The sequence below is a fragment of the Carcharodon carcharias genome, chromosome 13, assembly GCF_017639515.1.
Source record: "Carcharodon carcharias isolate sCarCar2 chromosome 13, sCarCar2.pri, whole genome shotgun sequence".
NCBI lineage: Eukaryota > Metazoa > Chordata > Chondrichthyes > Lamniformes > Lamnidae > Carcharodon > Carcharodon carcharias.
The window spans coordinates 101,308,931-101,329,339 of record NC_054479.1 but is presented as its reverse complement, the minus strand read 5'-3'; the positions used below and the strand labels follow the sequence as shown (position 1 = coordinate 101,329,339).

The 20,409-nt window shown below is 38.1% G+C and overlaps 1 protein-coding gene across 1 annotated transcript in view; it reads right to left on the bottom strand.

Annotated features, from left to right (window-relative positions):
- LOC121286119 (mucin-19-like) overlaps positions 1 to 20,409 on the bottom strand; it is a 199,089-nt gene that overhangs the window by 151,994 nt on the left and 26,686 nt on the right. The window contains exons 8-22 of the mRNA XM_041203108.1: positions 10,279 to 10,335; positions 10,135 to 10,191; positions 9,761 to 9,817; positions 8,648 to 8,704; positions 8,016 to 8,075; positions 7,869 to 7,925; positions 6,250 to 6,306; positions 5,768 to 5,824; positions 5,283 to 5,339; positions 4,801 to 4,857; positions 4,171 to 4,227; positions 2,552 to 2,608; positions 2,070 to 2,126; positions 1,583 to 1,639; positions 951 to 1,007 (exon numbers count right to left, since the gene is read on the bottom strand). Coding sequence (XP_041059042.1) covers positions 951 to 1,007; positions 1,583 to 1,639; positions 2,070 to 2,126; positions 2,552 to 2,608; positions 4,171 to 4,227; positions 4,801 to 4,857; positions 5,283 to 5,339; positions 5,768 to 5,824; positions 6,250 to 6,306; positions 7,869 to 7,925; positions 8,016 to 8,075; positions 8,648 to 8,704; positions 9,761 to 9,817; positions 10,135 to 10,191; positions 10,279 to 10,335 — 858 coding nt within the window. The remainder of the gene's footprint in view (positions 1 to 950; positions 1,008 to 1,582; positions 1,640 to 2,069; positions 2,127 to 2,551; positions 2,609 to 4,170; positions 4,228 to 4,800; positions 4,858 to 5,282; positions 5,340 to 5,767; positions 5,825 to 6,249; positions 6,307 to 7,868; positions 7,926 to 8,015; positions 8,076 to 8,647; positions 8,705 to 9,760; positions 9,818 to 10,134; positions 10,192 to 10,278; positions 10,336 to 20,409) is intronic.

Sequence of the window (20,409 nt, the reverse complement as noted above, 5' to 3'; positions counted from 1 at the left end):
CAAGCATTTCTCTACTCATCAGATAACCAGATGTCTTCTGCTATCATCATTGGTTCAAATAAATGCATTTAGGTCTCTAAAATTAATAACAGTAACCTGATAGTTCTTCAAACTACAAATGCAAAAATGCAAATAATCACAAATTTTCAATTTGAATATTTGCTTCGAATACACAAATGGAATTGCCAGGCCCCAGTTCCCACATTTCTCAAAACATTTTGGGCCGTCTTCATTATCCGTATCGCTTGCTAATTCAAAGATACTGCCAACAACACTGCCACTCATCCAACAATGACACAGCCGACTGACTCCCATCAATTCAACAAGCTTACTTAACTGCTCCGTCCTCGACCAAAAGAAATACTTGACAATGCCAGATATCAACTATAACTGGCTACAATCACAATTCTCATACCTCTTTAATCAACACGTGTTTTGATCACAAAACAAAAATGCATCAATAAGCAGTGAGGTAAGTAAAGGGACAAGGTGTTTGTGCTCACATTTTGTAAAATGTGGCATAAAAATTGAACCTAAGCTTACACAAAGCGTTAACAATTTATTATCATTTGACAATTTTACCATCAGAAACCACTGCCAGAAAAAAGCATAAAGAGGCACATTTATGAAGTAAGAACATTACCAATGATTCTATGGAACACCTCATCTGGCATTCATTTATACATTTCCATGTGATTGGACTCAACATATCATCAACTTCAATTTTGCAAAAACGATCAAGACACTTGACTGCCTGCAGTTGGCAGGGCAAACTTCACATGGCAATGAGAAAACATGTGCTCACCAGTAATCGGGTTTCTGAAACCATTGCAAATCCTGTCCCTGTAGCTTGGGTTGGTCCTATGCAGCAGAGATCATAATGCAGAGCGCTAAATCACAAATCGCTCTGAAATAATTTCACCTAATCAAATGAAATTAGCTCTACTCACCAGAAATGCTGGTCTCTGAAGCAGGAAGTACACCTGTCACTGTCGTTAGTGTTCGCACTATGTAGCAGAGGAAATATTAAAGAATATTAATAAACGAATCGCACAACATTAACTTAACATGCTGATGAGGAGAAGAACAATTCTCACCACCACTGATGGTGGTCTCTGAATTTGTTGCTCTCCCTGTTCCTCCAAATGGTGTTGGCCCTAAATACCAGAGAAAATCATAAAGCATATTAATTCACTGCTGGCTGCATCGCTTTCCTACATAATGTTCACTGAATTTACTTCAGTTGAAGGAACATGTTAGAGATGACACTAGAAAGGTAAGAAACAGAAAAATAGTTATACCCAAAATCTCCTATCACTAATTCAATTCTCAAAATCTAGCAGTTAAACCCCAGAGCAGTTGCTGGAGAAAATTGCCTGCAAAGGGCATTTGCTTTTCAGGCAACAATATCATGAATGACATGGTGTCAACAAACAATTCATTGTCTTCTGTTGACAAGAATAAGCGATTGTTTACAAGGAAAGATTATACTTAATGTAGCAGAGGAAATATTACAGAATACTTATACCCGAATCGCAGAAATTTTACTTAACATGCTGATGAGGAGAAGAACAATACTCACCACTGATGGTGGTCGCTGAAGTTCTTGGCCTTCCAGTTCTACCAACTGGCGTTGGCCCTAAATGCCAGAGGAAATGGCAGATTATTAATTCACTACTGGCTGCATCGGCTTCTGAGATAATGTTGAGATATTCGCATCATCTAGTTCAGTTGAAGGAGTAACTTACAATTCCTTCTACAAAGATAGGAACAGAACAATAATTATATACAACAAAGCCTAGCATCAATTCCCTTCCCATAAGGTAGAGGTTAACTTCCAGAGCAATTCCTGGACAAAGTAGCCGATAAGAGGCACTTAATTTTCAGGCAATGATATCTTCAATGACACGTTCTCAACAAACGCTTCATTATCTTTTGTCGACAAGGATGAACAATTGTTTACAAGGAAAGATCATATTTAAGGTAGCAGAGGAAATATTTCAGCATACTAATACACAAATCGCAGAAATTGAACTTAACACGCTGATAAGGAGTAGAACAATACTCACCACTGATGGTGGTCTCTGAAGTTCTTGGTCTTCCAGTTCCACCAAATGGTGTTGGCCCTAAATACCGGAGAAAATGGTACAATATATTAAATCACTACTGGCTGCATCGCTTTGCTAGAAAATGTACACTAAATTTGCATCAGTTGAAGGAGCAAGCTAGAGATGATACTACAAAGGTAAGAAACTGAAAAATAATTATTCCCAAAATCTCCTATCACTAATTCAATTCTCCAAATCTAGCAGTTAACCTCCAGAGCAGGTGCTGGAGCAAGTTGCTTGCAAAAGGCATTTGCTTTTCCGCCAAGAATATCATGAATGACAGAGTGCCAACAAACGCTTCATAATCTTTTGTTGACAAGAATGAACAGTTGTTTACAAGGAAAGATTATATTTAACGTAGCAGAGGAAATATTACAGAATACTTATACCCGAATCACAGAAATTTAACTTAACATGCTGATGAGGAGAAGAACAATACGCACCACTGAAGGTGGTCTCTGAAGTTCTTGGTCTTCCTGCTCCTCCAAATGGCGTTGGCCCTAAATGCCAGAGGAAATGGCAGATTATTAATTCACTACTGGCTGCATCGCCTTCTGAGATAATTTTGAGATATTCACATCATCTGGTTCAGTTGAAGGAGCAACTTACAATTAATTCTACAAAGATAAGGAATAGAACAATAATTATATACAACAGCCTAGCAGCAATTCCCTTCCAATAAGGTAGAGGTTAACTTCCAGAGCAATTCCTGGACAAAGTTGCCGATAAGAGGCACTTAATTTACAGGCAATGATATCTTCAATGACATGGTGTCAGCAAATGCTTCATTTGCTTTTCTTCACGAGATTGAGCGCTTCTTAACAGGCAAAATTAATTGGCATGATTTCAAACTGATTGATATTTCTAACAACTTCAGGGGCGCAATTTAAAAATCCAATTCAGCACATGGCACTTCTCATCACTACTTCACCAATTATTTGCTAATGGAAACCTTGCTGTATTCCATTTTGAGAAAATAATGTTCTCTGTCTTTCCAAAAACATATTTCACATGGAAACCTCATCACTGCGCAAAATCACCCCAAAAGAATCCTTTCATTTTCCAGTTCATCAATTGAGATTCTTTTAAGCATTTTCTCTTGGACTCAGGACAGACAAGCATTTCTCTACTCATCAGATAACCTGATGTCTTCTGCTATCATCATTGGTTCAAATAAATGCATTTAGGTCTCTAAAATTAATAACAGTAACCTGATAGTTCTTCAATCTACAAATGCAAAAATGCAAATAATCACAAATTTTCAATTTGAATATTTGCTTCGAATACACAAATGGAATTGCCAGGCCCAGTTCCCACATTTCTCAAAACATTTTGGGCCGTCTTCATTATCCGTATCGCTTGCTAATTCAAAGATACTGCCAACAACACTGCCACTCATCCAACAATGACACAGCCGACTGACTCCCATCAATTCAACAAGCTTACTTAACTGCTCCGTCCTCGACCAAAAGAAATACTTGACAATGCCAGATATCAACTATAACTGGCTACAATCACAATTCTCATACCTCTTTAATCAACACGTCTTTTAATCACAAAACAAAAATGCATCAATAAGCAGTGTGGTAAGTAAAGGGACAAGGTGTTTGTGCTCACATTTTGTAAAATGTGGCGTAAAAATTGAACCTAAGCTTACACAAAGCGTTAACAATTTATTATCATTTGACAATTTTACCTTCAGAAACCACTGCCAGAAAAACGCATAAAGAGGCACATTTATGAAGTAAGAACATTACCAATAATACTGTGGAACAACTCATTTGGCACTCATTTAGACATTTCCATGTGATTGCACTCAACATATCATCAACTTCAATTTTGCAAAAACATCAAGACCCTTGACTGCCTGCAGTTGGCAGGGCAAGCTTCACATGGCAATGAGAAAACGTGCTCACCAGTAATCCTAATTTCTGAAACCATTGCAAAACCTGTCCCTGTAGCTTGGGTTGGTCCTATGCAGCAGAGATCATATTGCAGAGCGCTAAATCACAAATCGCTCTGAAATAATTTCACCTAATCAAATGAAATTAACTCTACTCACCAGAAATGCTGGTCTCTGAAGCAGGAAGTACACCTGTCACTGTCATTAGTGTTGGCACTATGTAGCAGAGGAAATATAACAGAATATTAATACACGAATCTCACAACATTAACTTAACATTCTGATGAGGAGAAGAACAATTCTCTCCACCACTGATGGTGGTCTCTGAAGTTGTTGCTCTCCCTGTTCCTCCAAATGGTGTTGGCCCTAAATACCAGAGAAAATGGTAAAGCATATTAATTCACTGCTGGCTGCATCGCTTTCCTACATAATGTACACTGAATTTACTTCAGTTGAAGGAACATGTTAGAGATGATACTAGAAAGGTAAGAAACAGAAAAATAGTTATACCCAAAATCGCTTATCACTAATTCAATTCTCAAAATCTAGCAGTTAATCTACAGAGCAGTTGCTGGAGCAAATTGCCTGCAAAAGGCTTTTGCTTTTTAGGCAAGACAATGGTGTCAACAAATGTCAACAAACAATTCATTGTCTTTTATCGACAAGAATGAGCGATTGTTTACAAGGAAAGATTACACTTAATGTAGCAGAGGAAATATTTCAGCATACTAATACAAAAATCGCAGAAATTTTACTTAACACGCTGATTAGGAGGAGAACAATACTCACCACTGATGGTGGTCTCTGAAGTTCTTGGTCTTCCAGTTCCACCAAATGGTGTTGGCCCTAAATACCAGAGAAAATGATACAATATATTAATTCACTCCTGGCTGCATTGCTTTCCTAGAAAATGTACACTAAATTTACATCAGTTGAAGGAGCAAGCTAGAGATGATACTACAGAAGTAAGAAACAGAAAAATAATTATTCCCAAAATCTCCTATCAGCAATTCAATTCTCAAAATCTAGCGGTTAACCTCCAGAGCAGGTGCTGGAGCAAGTTGCCTGCAAAAGGCATTTGCTTTTCCGCCAAGAATATCATTAATGACAGAGTGTCAATAAATGCTTCATAATCTTGTGTTGACGAGAATGAGCAGTTGTTTACAAGGAAAGATTATATTTAACATAGCAGAGGAAATATTACAGAATACTTATAACCGAATCACAGAAATTTAACTTAACATGCTGATGAGGAGAAGAACCATACTCACCACTGATGGTGGTCTCTGAAGTTCTTGGTCTTCCTGTTCCTCCAAATGGCGTTGGCCCTAAATGCCAGAGGAAATGGCACATTATTAATTCACTACTGGCTGCATCGCCTTCTGAGATAATGTTGAGATATTCGCATCATCTAGTTCAGTTGAAGGAGCAACTTACAATTACTTCTACAAAGATAGGAACAGAACAATAATTATATACAACAGCCTAGCAGCAATTCCCTTCCCATAAGGTAGAGGTTAACTTCCAGAGCAATTCCTGGACAAAGTTGCCGATAAGAGGCACTTAATTTACAGGCAATGATATCTTCAATGACATGGTGTCAACAAATGCTTCATTATCTTTTGTTGACAAGAATGAGCGATTGTTTACAAGGAAAGATCATATTTAAGGTAGCAGAGGAAATATTTCAGCATACTAATACACAATTCGCAGAAATTTAACTTAACATGCTGATGAGGAGAAGAACCATACTCACCACTGATGGTGGTCTCTGAAGTTCTTGGTCTTCCTCTTCCACCAAAAGGTGTTGGCCCTAAATACCAGAGAAAATGGGACAATACATTAATTCATTCCTGGCGGCATCGCTTTCCTAGAAAATGTACACTAAATTTACATCAGTTGAAGGAGCAAGCTCGAGATGATACTACAAAGGTAAGAAACTGAAAAATAATTATACCCAAGATCTCCTATCACCAATTCAATTCTCAAAATCTAGCGGTTAACCTCCAGAGCAGGTGCTGGAGCATGTTGCCTGCAAAATGCATTTGCTTTTCCGGCTAGAATATCATTAATGACATGGGGTCAACAAACGCTTCATTATCTTTTGTTGACAAGAATGAGCGGTTGTTTACTAGGGAAGATTATATTTAACGTAGCAGAGGAAATATTACAGAATACCTATATACGAATTAGAGGAATTTAACTTAACATGCTGATGAGGAGAAGAACAGTACTCACCACTGATGGTGATCTCTGAAGTTCTTGGTCTTCCTGTTCCTCCAAATGGCTTTGGCCCTATATGCCAGAGGAAATGGCACAGATTATTAATTCACTACTGGCTGCATCGGCTTCTGAGATAATGTTGAGATATTCGCATCATCTAGTTCAGCTTGGGAAGGAGCAACTTACAATTACTTCTACAAAGAGAAGGAGTAGAACAATAATTATATACAACATAGCCTAGCAGCAGTTCCCTTCCCATCAGATAGAGTTAAACTTCCAGAGCAATTCCTTGACCAAATTGTCGATAAAAGACACTTAATTTTCAGGCAATGATATCTTCAATGACATGGTGTCAGCAAATGCTTCATTTGCTTTTCTTCACGACATTGAGCACTTCTTAACAGTCAAGATTTAATGTGAAAGATTTCAAACTGATGGATATTTCTAACAACTTCAAGGGCGCAATTTAAAAATCCCACTCAGCACATGGCACTTCTCATCACCACTTCACCAATTATTTGCTAATGGAAACCTTGCTGTATTCCATTTTGAGAAAATAATGTTCTCTGTCTTTTCAAAAACATATTTCACATGGAAGCCTCATCATTGCCCAAAATCACCCCAAAAGAATCCTTACATTTTCCAGTTCATCAATGGAGATGCTTTTAAGCACATCCTCTTGGCCTCAGGACAGACAAGCATTTCTCTACTCATCAGATAACCTGATGTCTTCTGCTATCATCATTCATTCAAATAAATGCATTTAGGTCTCTAAAATTAATAACAGCAACCTGATAGTTCTTCAAACTACAAATGCAAAAAAGCAAATAATCGCAAATTTTCAATTTCAATATTTGCTTTGAAAAAATAAATGGAATTATCAGGCCCCAGTTCCTCCATTTCTCAAAAAGTTTTGGGCCGTCTTCATTATCCGTATCGCTTGCTAATTCAAAGATACTGCCAATAACACAATCACTCATCCAACGGACTGACTCCAATCAATTCAACAAGCTTACTTAATTGCTCCGTCCTCGACCAAAAGAAATACTTGACAATGCCAGATATCAACTATAAGTGGCAACAATCACAATTCTCATACCTCTTTAATCAACACGTCTTTTAATCACAAAACAAATATGCATTGATAAGCAGTGAGGTAAGTAAAGGTACAAGGTACTTGTGCTCACATTTTGTAAAATGTGGCATAAAAGTTGAACCTAAGCTTACACAAAGCGTTAACAATTTATTATCATTTGACAATTTTACCTTCAGAAACCACTGCCAGAACAAAGAATAAAGAAGCACATTTATGAAGTAAGAACGTTACCAATAATACTGTGGAACAACTCATTTGGCACTCATTTAGACATTTCCATGTGATTGCACTCAACATATCATCAACTTCAATTTTGCAAAAACATCAAGACCCTTGACTGCCTGCAGTTGGCAGGGCTAGCTTCACATGGCAATGAGAAAACATGTGCTCACCAGTAATCCTGGTTTCTGAAACCATTGCAAAACCTGTCCCTGTAGCTTGGGTTGGTCCTATGCAGCAGAGATCATAATGCAGAGCGCTAAATCACAAATCGCTCTGAAATAATTTCACCTAATCAAATGAAATTAGCTCTACTCACCAGAAATGCTGGTCTCTGAAGCAGGAAGTACACCTGTCACTGTCGTTAGTGTTCGCACTATGTAGCAGAGGAAATATAACAGAATGTTAATACACGAATCTCACAACATTAACTTAACATTCTGATGAGGAGAAGAACAATTCTCACCACCACTGATGGTAGTCTCTGAAGTTGTTGGTCTCCCTGTTCCTCCAAATGGTGTTGGCCCTAAATACGAGAGAAAATGGTAAAGCATATTAATTCACTGCTGGCTGCATCGCTTTCCTACATAATGTACACTGAATTTACTTCAGTTGAAGGAACATGTTAGAGATGATACTAGAAAGGTAAGAAACAGAAAAATAGTTATACCCAAAATCGCTTATCACTAATTCAATTCTCAAAATCTAGCAGTTAATCTATAGAGCAGTTGCTGGAGCAAATTGCCTGCAAAAGGCATTTGCTTTTTGGTTAAGAATATGGTGTCAACAAATGTCAACAAACAATTCATTGTCTTTTGTCGACAAGAATGAGCGATTGTTTACAAGGAAAGATTACACTTAATGTAGCAGAGGAAATATTTCAGCATACTTCCCTGACTGCCAATGGTTGGCAGGGCAAACTTTATATGACAATGAGAAACCATGTCCTCACCACCAATCCTGGTTTCTGAAACTATGGCAATGCCTGTCCCTGTATCTACAGTTGGTCCTATGAGGCAGAGATGATATTGCAGAGCGCTAAATCACAAATCCCTCTGAAATAATTTCACCTAATGAATTGAAATAATCTCTACTCACCAGAAATGCTGGTCTCTGAAGTGGAAAGTGCACCTGTCACTGTCGTTAGTGTTGGCACTATGTAGCAGAGGAAATATTACAGAATATTAATATACGAATCACACAAAATTAACTTAACATGCTGATGAGGAGAAGAACAATTCTCACCACCACTGATGATGGTCTCTGAAGTTGTTGGTCTTCCTGTTCCTCCAAATGGTTTTGGCCCTAAATACCAGAGAAAATGGTACAGCATGTTAATTCCCTGCTGGCTGCATCGCTTTCCTACATAATGTACACTGAATTTACATCAGTTGAAGGAGCACATTACAGATGATATTAGAATGGTAGGAAACAGAAAAATAGTTATACCCAAAATCTCTTATCACTAATTCAATTCTCAAAATCTAGCAGTTAAACTCCAGAGCAGGTGCTGGAGCAAGTTGCCTGCAAAAGGCATTTGCTTTTCAAGCAAGAATATCATGAATGACAGAGTGTCAACAAACACTTCATTGTCTTTTGTTGACAAGAATGAGCATTTGTTTACAAGGAAAGATTATATTTCATGTAGCAGAGGAAATATTTCAGCATACTAACACACAAATCGCAGAAATTAAACTTAACACGCTCATGAGGAGAAGAACAATACTCACCACTGATGGTGGTCCCTGAAATTCTTGGTCTTCCTCTTCCACCAAATGGTGTTGGCCCTAAATACCAGAGAAAATCTTACAATATATTAATTCACTACTCGTTGCATCACTTTCCTAGAAAATGTACACTAAATTTACATCAGTTGAAGGAGCAAGCTAGAGATGATACTACAAAGGTAAGAAACAGAAAAATAATTATACCCAAAATCTCTTATCACTAATTCATTTCTCAAAATCTAGCGATTAACCTCCAGAGCAGTTGCTGGAACAAGTTGCCTACAAAAGGCATTTGCTTTTCAAGCAAGAATATCATAATGACATGGTGTCAATAAATGATTCATTATCTTTTCATGACAAGGATGAGCGGATGTTTACAAGCAAAGATTACATTTCATATAGCAGAGGAAATGTTACAGGATAATAATGCACACGTTGCAATCACTTAATTTAACATGCAGATGAGGAGAAGAACAATACTCACCATTGATGGTGCTCTCTGAAAAGATTGGTCTTTCTGTTCCTCCAAATGGTGTTGGCCCTAAATACCAGAGAAAATGATAAAGCATATTAATTCACTACTGGTTGCATCGCTTTCCTAGAAAATGTACACTAAATTTACATCAGTTGAAGGAGCAAGTTAGAGATGATACTCGAAAGGTAAGAAACAGAAAAAAAATTATACCCAAAATCTCTTATCACTAATTCAATTCTCAAAATCTAGCAGTTAACCTCCATAACAGTTGCTGGAGCAAGTTGCCTGCAAAAGGCATTTCTTTTCAGGCAAGAATATCATTAATGACATTGTATCAACAAACACTTCATTATCTTTTCATGACAAGAATGAGCTCTACTCACCCGTAATGCCAGTCTCTGAAGCGGCTATTACACCTGTCACAGTAGTTGGTGTTGGCGCTATGTAGCAGAGGAAATATTACATAATATTAATACACGAATCACAGAAAATTAACTTAACATGCTGATGAGAAGAACAATACCCACCACTGATGGTGGTCTCTGAAGTTGTTGGTCTTCCTGTTCCTCCAAATGGTGTTGGTCCTAAATACCAGAGAAAATGGTGCTGCATATTAATTCACCACTGGCTTCAACATTTTATGTTTAAATATTCATATCGTTTCGATCAGCTGAAGGGCCAAGTTAGAAATTCTTCTTCAAAGGCAAGCAACAGAACTATAGTTGTCCCTAAATTTTCCTATCAGTAATTCCCTTCCCAAACTGTAGTGATTACCCTTTAGAGCAATTCCTGGACTACAATTCCTGCCTGCAAAAGGGATATCTTTTCAGAAAAGAACATCTTAAATAACATGGTGGAAGCAAACATTTCATTAACTTTTCTTGAGAAGATTGAGGGTCTGTTTATCAGCAAAAACTTTATTTTCAAGGTTTCTAAATGATTTAAATTCCCAAGACTGAAGAGTGTTATTCAAAAATCTCACTGAACCCCTGGCACTTCTCACTATTACTTCATCAATTTCTCGATAATGAGCACTTTGCTTTATTCATTTTGAGGAAATAAATTTGTCTGTCTTTCCAAATAGATATTTCACATGAAAGGATCATCATTGTCCAAAATCACCTGAAAAGAATCGTCTCATTTTGCAATTCTTCAAATGAGATGCTTTCAAGCACTTTCTCTTCTATTCAGGACAGACAAGCACTTCTCTACTCATCAGGTGACCTGATGTCTTCTGCTATCATCATGCATGCAAATAAGTGTATTGGGGTTTTCAAAATTAATGACAGCAAGCTCCTAGCGCTTCAAAACATGAAAGCAAAAAGCAAAAATCCCAAATTTTCCATTTTAATACTTGCATCAAAAACACAAATGGAGACTGTTAAATCCACTGTTCAATAGGTTTTGGGCAGTCTTCATTATTAGTACCTATTTTTAATTCAAAAGTGTTCCCATTAATGCTCTCAGTCGTGCAACAGTGACACATTGAACATTATCCATTAAATTCAACAAGCTTATTGAACAGCACGTCCTCCATTGAAAGTTATACTTGATAATGCCAGATATCCATTATATCACTTTTCCAATAACTATTCAATGAGAAGGTCTTTCAATCTCAAAATAAATATGCATTAATAAGCAGTGAGGCAAGTAAAATACCAAGATACTTGTGCTCATATTTTTTAACATAGGGCACAGAAATTGTACCAAAGATGACAAAAGCATTGACCATCATTTGACAATTTTACCATCAGAAACCAATGTCAGTGCTGAGGATGAAAGAAGCACATTCAGGACGTAAGAATATTACCAACAATTGCATGGCTCAACTCATCTGGCATTCATTTACATACTTCCATGTGAATGGAGTCAATGTATGATGAACTTCAATATTTCACCAACTTCAAGATCCCTGACTGCCTACAGTTGGCAGGAGAAACTTCACATGACAATGAAAAAACATATCCTCACCAGTAATCCTAGTTTGAGAAACAATAGGAATACCTGTCTCCATAGGTTATAGAGTCATAGAGTCACAGAGGTCTACAGCACAGAAAAAGACCCTTTGGCCCATCAGGTCTGCGCCGGTCAAACAGGTACCTAGCTATTCTAATCTTGTTTTGCAGCACTAGGCCCATAACCTTGTATGCCATGGCATTCTAAGTGCACATCCAAATGCTTCTTAAATGTTATGAGTGTTTCTGCCTCTACCAAACTTTCAGGCAGTGAGTTCCAGGTTCCTTCTGAAATCCCCTACTATTACAACTCTATTATTTTTATACTTCTCTGAAATTTGCCTCCATATCTGCTCTTCTATTTCTCTCTCATTGTTTGGGGGCCTATAGTGCACTCGCAGCAATGTGATTGCTCCTTTTCTGTTTCGATTGTGTTGGCCCTATGTAGCAGAGGTCATATTGCAGAGTATTAAACTGCAAATTGCTCTTAATTAATTACACCTAATGATATTGATGAAGCTCTGCTCGCTAGTAATGCCAGTCTCAGAAGCAAGACACACACTTGTCACTATGGTTGGTTTTGGCGCTATGTAGCAGAGGAAATGTTGCAGAATATTATTTCGCTAATTGCAGAAATTAATACTATATGCTGATGAGGATAAGAACAATGCTCACCACTGATGGTCATCCCTGAAGTTGTTGATCTTCCTGTTGCGGAAGTTAGTTTTGGCCCTAAATACCAGAGAAAATGGTACAGAATAATAATTCACTACTGGCTGCATTGGTTTCCTAAGTAATGTTTAGAGATGAGCATCATTTAGTTTAGTTGAAGGAGCAAGTTGTAAATGCAACTACTTTCATAAAGAGCAGATTAATAATTTTAGCCAAAATATCATTTGATTAACTCTCTTGAGTAATTGTTACTGTTGTCCTTCAGATTCATTTTTGGCTCAAGTTGCCTGCAAAAGCCCTAACTGTGCAATAACAATGTAATCGACATGGTGTCAGCAATCACATCATTATCTTTTCTCAACAAAATCTAACTGTTGGTTTCAAATAATTTAATTTGGAAGAATACTGCCAAGTTTGTTTTCCAAAGAATACATGGTGTGATGCAAACATCTCACTGAACACACTGCATTTGTCATCAAATTTAATCAATTTCTCCATATTAAGCATTCTCCTTCTTTCTGATTTGAAGAAGTCACGTCATCTGTCTTCTGCAGTAGAAATTTAACACGGGAGAATCATCGTTGTCCAGAATCATCCCAATCAAATCCTTTGATTTTGGAATTCTCCAAAAGAGATGCTTTCAAGCATTTCTATACTCATCAAATGACCTGATGTCTTCTGCTATCACCATTCATGTGAATAAGTGGACTTAGGTCAAGAAAACATGAAATAGCAACAGAAGACCTTACAGCCTGTCGAGCCAGGTGTGCCTTTCACCATTTTCATGGCTAATATTCGCCTTCAAATTTCCCACCCATTCCCCATAGGCCTTGTTTCCCTGAGAGACCAGAAATCTCTCTATCTCAACCTTAAAATGTAATCAATGATGGAGCATCCACAACCCTCTGGGATAGAGAATTCCAATAATTCACAACCCTTTGAGTGAAAAAAATTCTCTTCATCTCAGTTCTAAGTGATTAGCCCCATGTTGTGAGACTCTATTCACTTGTTCTAGATTCCCCAGCCAGTGGAAACACCGTCTCAGTATCTACACTGTCAAACCTTTTCATAATTTTGAATATTCCAATGAGATCACCTCTCATTCTTTTAAACTCCAGATATACTCCAATTTTCTCAGCCTCTCATCAGAAGGCAGCCGTCTCATCCCAGGGACTAAACCAGTGAACATTTGCTATACTACCTCCAATGCAAGTATATCCTTCCATAGATATGGACCCAAAACTGCAAATAGTCTTCCAGCTGTGGACTCACCAAAGAATCGTACAATTGTAGCAAGACTGCTTTATTCTTGTACTCCAATGTTTCAGTTCACTTTCTGCTCGGATCATGTGATCCACATGAACCTTCTCACTTTTCTGTCAATTTCATCCAAGTACATTTTAGTTACATACACATCTACTACATTTCTCACATCCCACTTGCATGATTTGTGTTGGGATCCCAAAAACACAAACGTGCTCATTTTGTCTGTCATGTTGAAGTTTTTGACCAAACTGTTTGACTGAACTCCATAACCCCAACTGTTGCAGCCCTGCTCACATAACAACTCATTGTTTCAACTGTCGAATGGTTTCAGTTCCTCTTCTGTACACTGGTCAGTCTCTGTCCATCCGTTCAATGTCTGTTTGTAGACTCTTCTCAACAAAGAGCCTGAGCTTTAGCTGCAATTTCAATTGCAGTGAATGGAAAGTCATCATCTACAATCCGAATGAATTGTTGAATGCAATAATGCTTCAGCAATAGTATTTTCTTTCAAACTACGAAATGCAATGTTGTGTGACAGGTATAGCCCACACTGCATCCTTAGCACTGCTATCATTGCTTTTGCCGATTTTGCTCCTAGGATAGCTAATGGAAGTTTTTGATCTGTGACTATTTAACAAAAACTGGTGAAACTTACAGTCCAAAGATGATTTCAAGCACTTTTTAAAATCTATTTGCATACGTTACATTTATTCCTGACACAAATGCTATCAGCTTCTCTTGACCATCATCCATAATGTGACTGATCACTCCCCCAACTCCATAGCTTGAAGCATCACATGCTAACTTCAGGCTGCGATTTATGTCAGAATGAATGAGTAGTGCATCACTAGTTAAGCTTCTCTTATGTACATCATAAGCATCTTAATATGCTTTGGACCATTCCATTTCACATCTTTCTTCAGCAACTCATGTTTGCATAAGCAATATAGCACTCCTTGAAAAATCATTGGAACCATGGAATGGTTACAACACAAAAGGACGCCAGTGCTGACTCTCTGAAAGAACAATTCACCTTGTGCCTGTCCCCTGCCTTCTCCCTGTAGCCCTGCACATTCTCCCTTTTCAGGTAATAATCAAGTTCCCTCTTGAATGCATTGATTAAAATTGCCCCCACCATCTCTCAGCCAGTGTATTGTAGATCCTAACCACTTGCTGGGTGAAATAGCTTTTCCTCATGTTGCCATTGCTTCTTTTGCCAATGACCTTAAATCTGAACCTTCCACCAATAGGAACAGTTTCTCCCGACCTACTCTGTCAAACCCCCTCATGATTTTATATACCTCTATCAAATCTTCTCTCAACCTTCTCTAAGGAAAAGAGGCCCAACTTCTCCTATCTACATAACTGATGTTCCTCATTGGGGAACCATTCTCATGAATCTTTTTTGCATCCCCTCTAAAGCTTTCACATCCTTCCTAAATTGTGGTGCCCAGAATTAGATGCAATACTCTAGTTGAGGCTAAACTAGCATTTTATATAAGTTTTATATAAGTTTAACAAAAGCTTCCTTGCTTTTGTATGCCATGCCTCTATTGATAAAGCCTAGGATGCTGTATGATGTATTAAACATTCTCTCAACTTGTGGTGCCACCATCCATGATTGAGGCACACATATATGCAGGTCCCTCTACTCCTGCACTCCTTTAGAATTGTATCCTTTATTTTGTATTGTCCGTCCACAATTTTTCTATAAAAATGAATATAATCACACTTCTTTGCATTAAATTTCATCTGCCATTGTCTGTCCATTTTATGAACCTGCCTATGTCTTTTTGAAGTTCTACATTATCCTCCTCACAGTTCACAATGCTCCCAAGTTGTATCTTATCCCATTGTAGCTAGGAAGATTGCTTTTATTTTAAGAAAGTTTCACCATTATAGGGCCATTTCATGTAGAAGTATAACCCTTTTTGCTTGTTTATCATGATATACTGGTGACTTTTTCAATCCGCATTGAGCTGTGCATAAACATGAGACAAAACCAAATTCATGAATAGCTTGAATGCCACTAATTCTGCATACAAATCTTGGGAATTCAGTAAGGGATGCTGCTCATTATCCACTGCCTGGGTTATTGTGACTTTGTAGTCCCCACACAGTCATATGGTGTTGTCAGACTTGGGTGCCACTACATTTGGGGTTACCCAATCACTATGATCAATTTCACTAGCAGACCATTTCTCTCTAACTTCTTTAGTTCGTCTTCAACATGGAAAACATAAATAACTGGCTTAACCTTGCAATATATTGGTTTTGCATCAGGTCTGATTTGGATGTGTGCTTCCTCATTGATTATGCCTTCATAGCTGCCCTTGAAAATGTTGTAACTATTCAATAGCTAATCAAGCTTCTTGGTCATCACAACTTGAAAAACATGCTTCCAATATAACTTCAGCTTGTGAAGCCAGCCTTTATCCAAGCCAGTCTTTATCCATTCACAGGTTGGGGGTCAGTCAGTTGTCTGGACGTCTGTTTGTGATGCAGAGTGACGCCAACAGTGCAGGTTCAATTCCGGTACTGGCTGAGGTCATCCATGAAGGCCTTGCCTTCTCAACTTCACCCCTCACCTGAAGTGTGGTGACCCTCAGGTTAAACTCACCAGTTGTCTCTCTTTAATGAAAGAGCAAGGTCCTCTGGGAGTACGGCAACTTTCACTATCCATTCACATTTCTTTGTTGACATATTTTGCTACAACAGTGGACAACTTGGGGGATTTGTCCATATGTTGGACATTGCATTCTATTTGTCCACACATTTCTAAGACCTCACCAGTGTAGGATTTCAACTGAACTTCAGCTAGAGGTACATCAGTAGAGGTATAATTTGCTCTTGCACATGTCATAAAGGAGCACCTGCAGCTGTATCAATTCACATGTTGATGTACTGTTAATTTACCAACATATTTGTACAAAAGTTGCTGTTATTTGAGTGATTGCTAGTGGCATAAATGCTGTGCAGCCCTAGCTGCTCTTCGCTTAGGCGCTGTGGATTCACTTCAAGATTGTAAACTCCAACCCTTTGACATCGCTGTGTTCCAATACTATTGGAATGAGTTTTCTTTCCTGTTTTGGCCTTCGCTGAGCAAGACATTGCAATACGCTCTTTCTTTGGCTATTAAAGCATTTGACATTTCTGTATACATGCCTGGGCCATATGGTTGCCATTACAACAATAAAAAGTCACTAAACTGCTATCACCAGCACTCTTCTGATCAGGTTTCCATATATTAGGCTTGGCAGAAGCCTTCTGACTGCAGACAGAAGCAGTACTAGTCACTTGTGTAGGACAAAATTCCTGAGGATTCTTCATTGCCATCTTCATGGAAAGAGCAGGCATGAACACTAGCTCAAATGTAAGATTTTGTGTGTTCAGTAAACTTGATTGGATTCTTCCATCCACCAACCCACATACAAATCTGTCTTGCAATGCACAGTCTAAGAATGTGCCAACATTGGAATGCAGTCAAAAATTCTTCAGTCCCACAATGGAGCACCAACTGTTTCACTAGCTTTCTGATTTCTGGTTCCAAATTTGTAGCTTTCCACTATCTGTAGTGGCTTTAGGGTTGAAATATTCTTCAAACATGGTGATGATTGTTTTGAATGGCACATCTTTTTCTTCATAGGGAGCCCGAAAATTTGTTGGCATGCTGTACATTTCCAGGCTAATTTTTTTTTTAATTTATTCACGGGATGTGGGCTTCACTGGCTGGGCCAGCATTCATTGTCCATCCCTTGTTGCCCTTGAGAGGGTGCTGGTGAGCTGCCTTCTTGAACCGCTGCAGCCCATTTGGTGGAGGTACACCCACAGTGCTGTTAGGGATTTTGACCCAGTGACAGCAGAATTACTTTATTGTGCTCAATAATTGCCTTACTCTGAGTCTTGACCTCTTCACTTTCACTTTCAAGTTGCAAAATGTTATTTGTTCTGAAAACAATATCCATTCTTTCAACATACAAACTAAATGGTTGTCGAGCCCTCTTATATGTTCTGAGCATTCCGATGAATCCATGGGTACAGCCATATTACCCGTTTCCAAATTCAACAGTGACACAGTGAACAACTTCACTGTGGCTATCTTTAACAGTGATACAGAGTTTCATGCATGCCTACTGTACACACAAGACAGATGAGATTCAACACCATGTTTGCGATAAAACATCTCAATAAGTCAGTTTAGGCAAAATAAATTCAGGAGATCCTGCAATAACCAATCGCAGTAAGAAAGGCAACACAGGTGTTCAAGACTCTCAAATCAACAAAATCATCCTATTTTCTGGCTGTGCAGAATACTATGTTCCCACTCCAAGCACTATGACCTTTGAACATGTTACAGGAAAGATCTATGTTACATTCTAAAAGTGCTCAATGCGCTCAATAAATCTGATTATGTTTACTCATCAGGTGTTTCTGTCTGAACTGTTGCTCTAATCTATGTACCTAGCCCTAGCCACATATGTAAATACAATTGACAGAAAATAAGTAAATATTTAAAAACCACATGCATTTATCATATGAAAACGCCAACACAGCACAGTAATTTCATGCATTTCATTTGCTGTGTACCTTTGTTACGTATCAGACAGACAGTTCAGCACATTGATGTATGTAACTGAGTTTAAGAACACACTATATTTTATGATATATATAGATATATATATATATATAATATATAAATATATATACACACACACATGTCTCATCATGGCTATGTCCTAAAATTTTAAAACTGGATAATGACCTTTTAAAAATGACTGAAGCTCTGTCTGGCTGTGACCTTCAAACAATAGGAGCTAATCTAGCAGTACTGAAGAAATTTACACCTTATTATCCCTGAAGATACATTAACGGCTCTGTGGACTACAGAGGCCAAATTCAGAAGGAATTATAGAAAGGCCATCCACATTTCATAAGCCAGGCTTGATCACTAGAGTCTACTAGTCTGCTAGAACAAAGAGCCCTGCAAAGGGTCCTTTGTAATTCTTAATGGTCGGAACATTAACAATCTTAGGAACCCAGAGAAAAGAATATACACACTTCGTCAAAGCCAAAGCGGAGAGGTGGGAGCCATGTGACGTGAATCCCTAGCTGGAGGAAAACTGCCTTGTGGAGCTGCAAAACTCAGTCTGCCATTTTCCATCTAGCAAGCAACAGCTCAGAAAAATGGTCGTGTCCAGGTTTGAATGCCTGTCCCCCATTTATACTGTTTCAACTAAGGCTTCTGAATTTCTATACCATTGCCTATAATACTAATTCTTCTCTGCATGCCTATCACATTGTGGAAAAGTCAAATATCTAGCATCAGTCCAGCCTGTTGACCTCTGAGAAGAAATTCACCATTGGACTTTGATTCAGGATTTTGGACTCATGTGAAACAATAATTCTTTACTTTGTGGCCTTTGCCCTGTAAATATTTCCTTCTCCATCCCTCTTTTATTGTATAAATGCTCAGGGAGGGGCTACATAGTGATGCCCCCTCCTGCTTTTTGAGTGTATGCAAATAAACTAACCCTATCTCAAGTTTACTGTGGGGTCATTAATGAAATTTAGTTTACACCAAAACTAAGAGCCTGGGAAATATGTCACCGCTTATAAAGGGTGAAATCAAAAATCAAAACACCTTTCTGGTTACAGACGGGTAGTGAGAGAAGAAATCAGGACTGTTTAAATGAAACCCCATCCTGTCTGTAATATATAACATAATGCAGTAGCATGAAGAGACTGAATACAGATAAGTGCTACATTTGTCCATACAGTTGCTTCCCAATATCTGTAAAGCTGTCATTTCTTTCTTCTGAAGAAACATTCAGAAACACAACCTCCAATTCAAGTCCTAAACTACTCTTATATGGCAATGTGACACACGTTGAGCAAGAAATATTATATATAAAAAAAGCAGAGATTTACATTACATCCTCCCAAACAATAATGGGACCAAGTGTTGAGGATAAGGTAGTAATTGTATTTTAGTGAGCAGGAGCATTGCATATTGAAAAAAAACAACTTCGTGGTTGTGGACCCAGGTGTGCTGGTTGTCACTGTTGTTGTAATTATTTCTTCTGAAGATAAACAAAAACATGCACAAATGAATTGAGAAACTATTAAGAGTTTTGTCATGATTCAGCATGTACACAAAATCATTTTAAAACTATTATTACAAATACTCAAGCACAGTGTAACCAGTCATAATACTTAAGAACATAAGAACTAGGAGCAGGGGTAGGCCATTAGGCTGATATGATTGAGGCCTGACCCCTTAACACTCGATTCTTTTTTAGATCAAAAATCTGTCTACCTCAGCCTTGAATATATTCAATGACCTAGCCTCCATTGCTCTCTTGGGTAGAGAAATCCGAAGATCAGTCACCCTCAGAGAAGAAATTTCTCCTCATCTACATCTTGAAAGGGAGATGCCTTGTTTTGAAATTGTACCCCCTTCTAATTCCTCCCATAAGGGGAAATATCCTCTCAGTATTAAACCTGTCAAGCCTCCTCAGAATCCCATTTGTTTCAATAACATCACTCTTATTCTTCTAAATTCAAATGAGTATAGGCCCAACCTGCACAACCTTTCTTCTTAAGGCAATCCCTTCATTCCAGAAATCAACCTAGTGAATCTTCTTTGAACTGCCTCCAATGCGAGCATATTCTTTATTAAATAGAGAGACCAAAACTCTACATAGTGCTCTAGGTTTCATGGCACTAGTGCCCTCCAGGGTTGTAGCAAGACTTTCCTATTTTTAT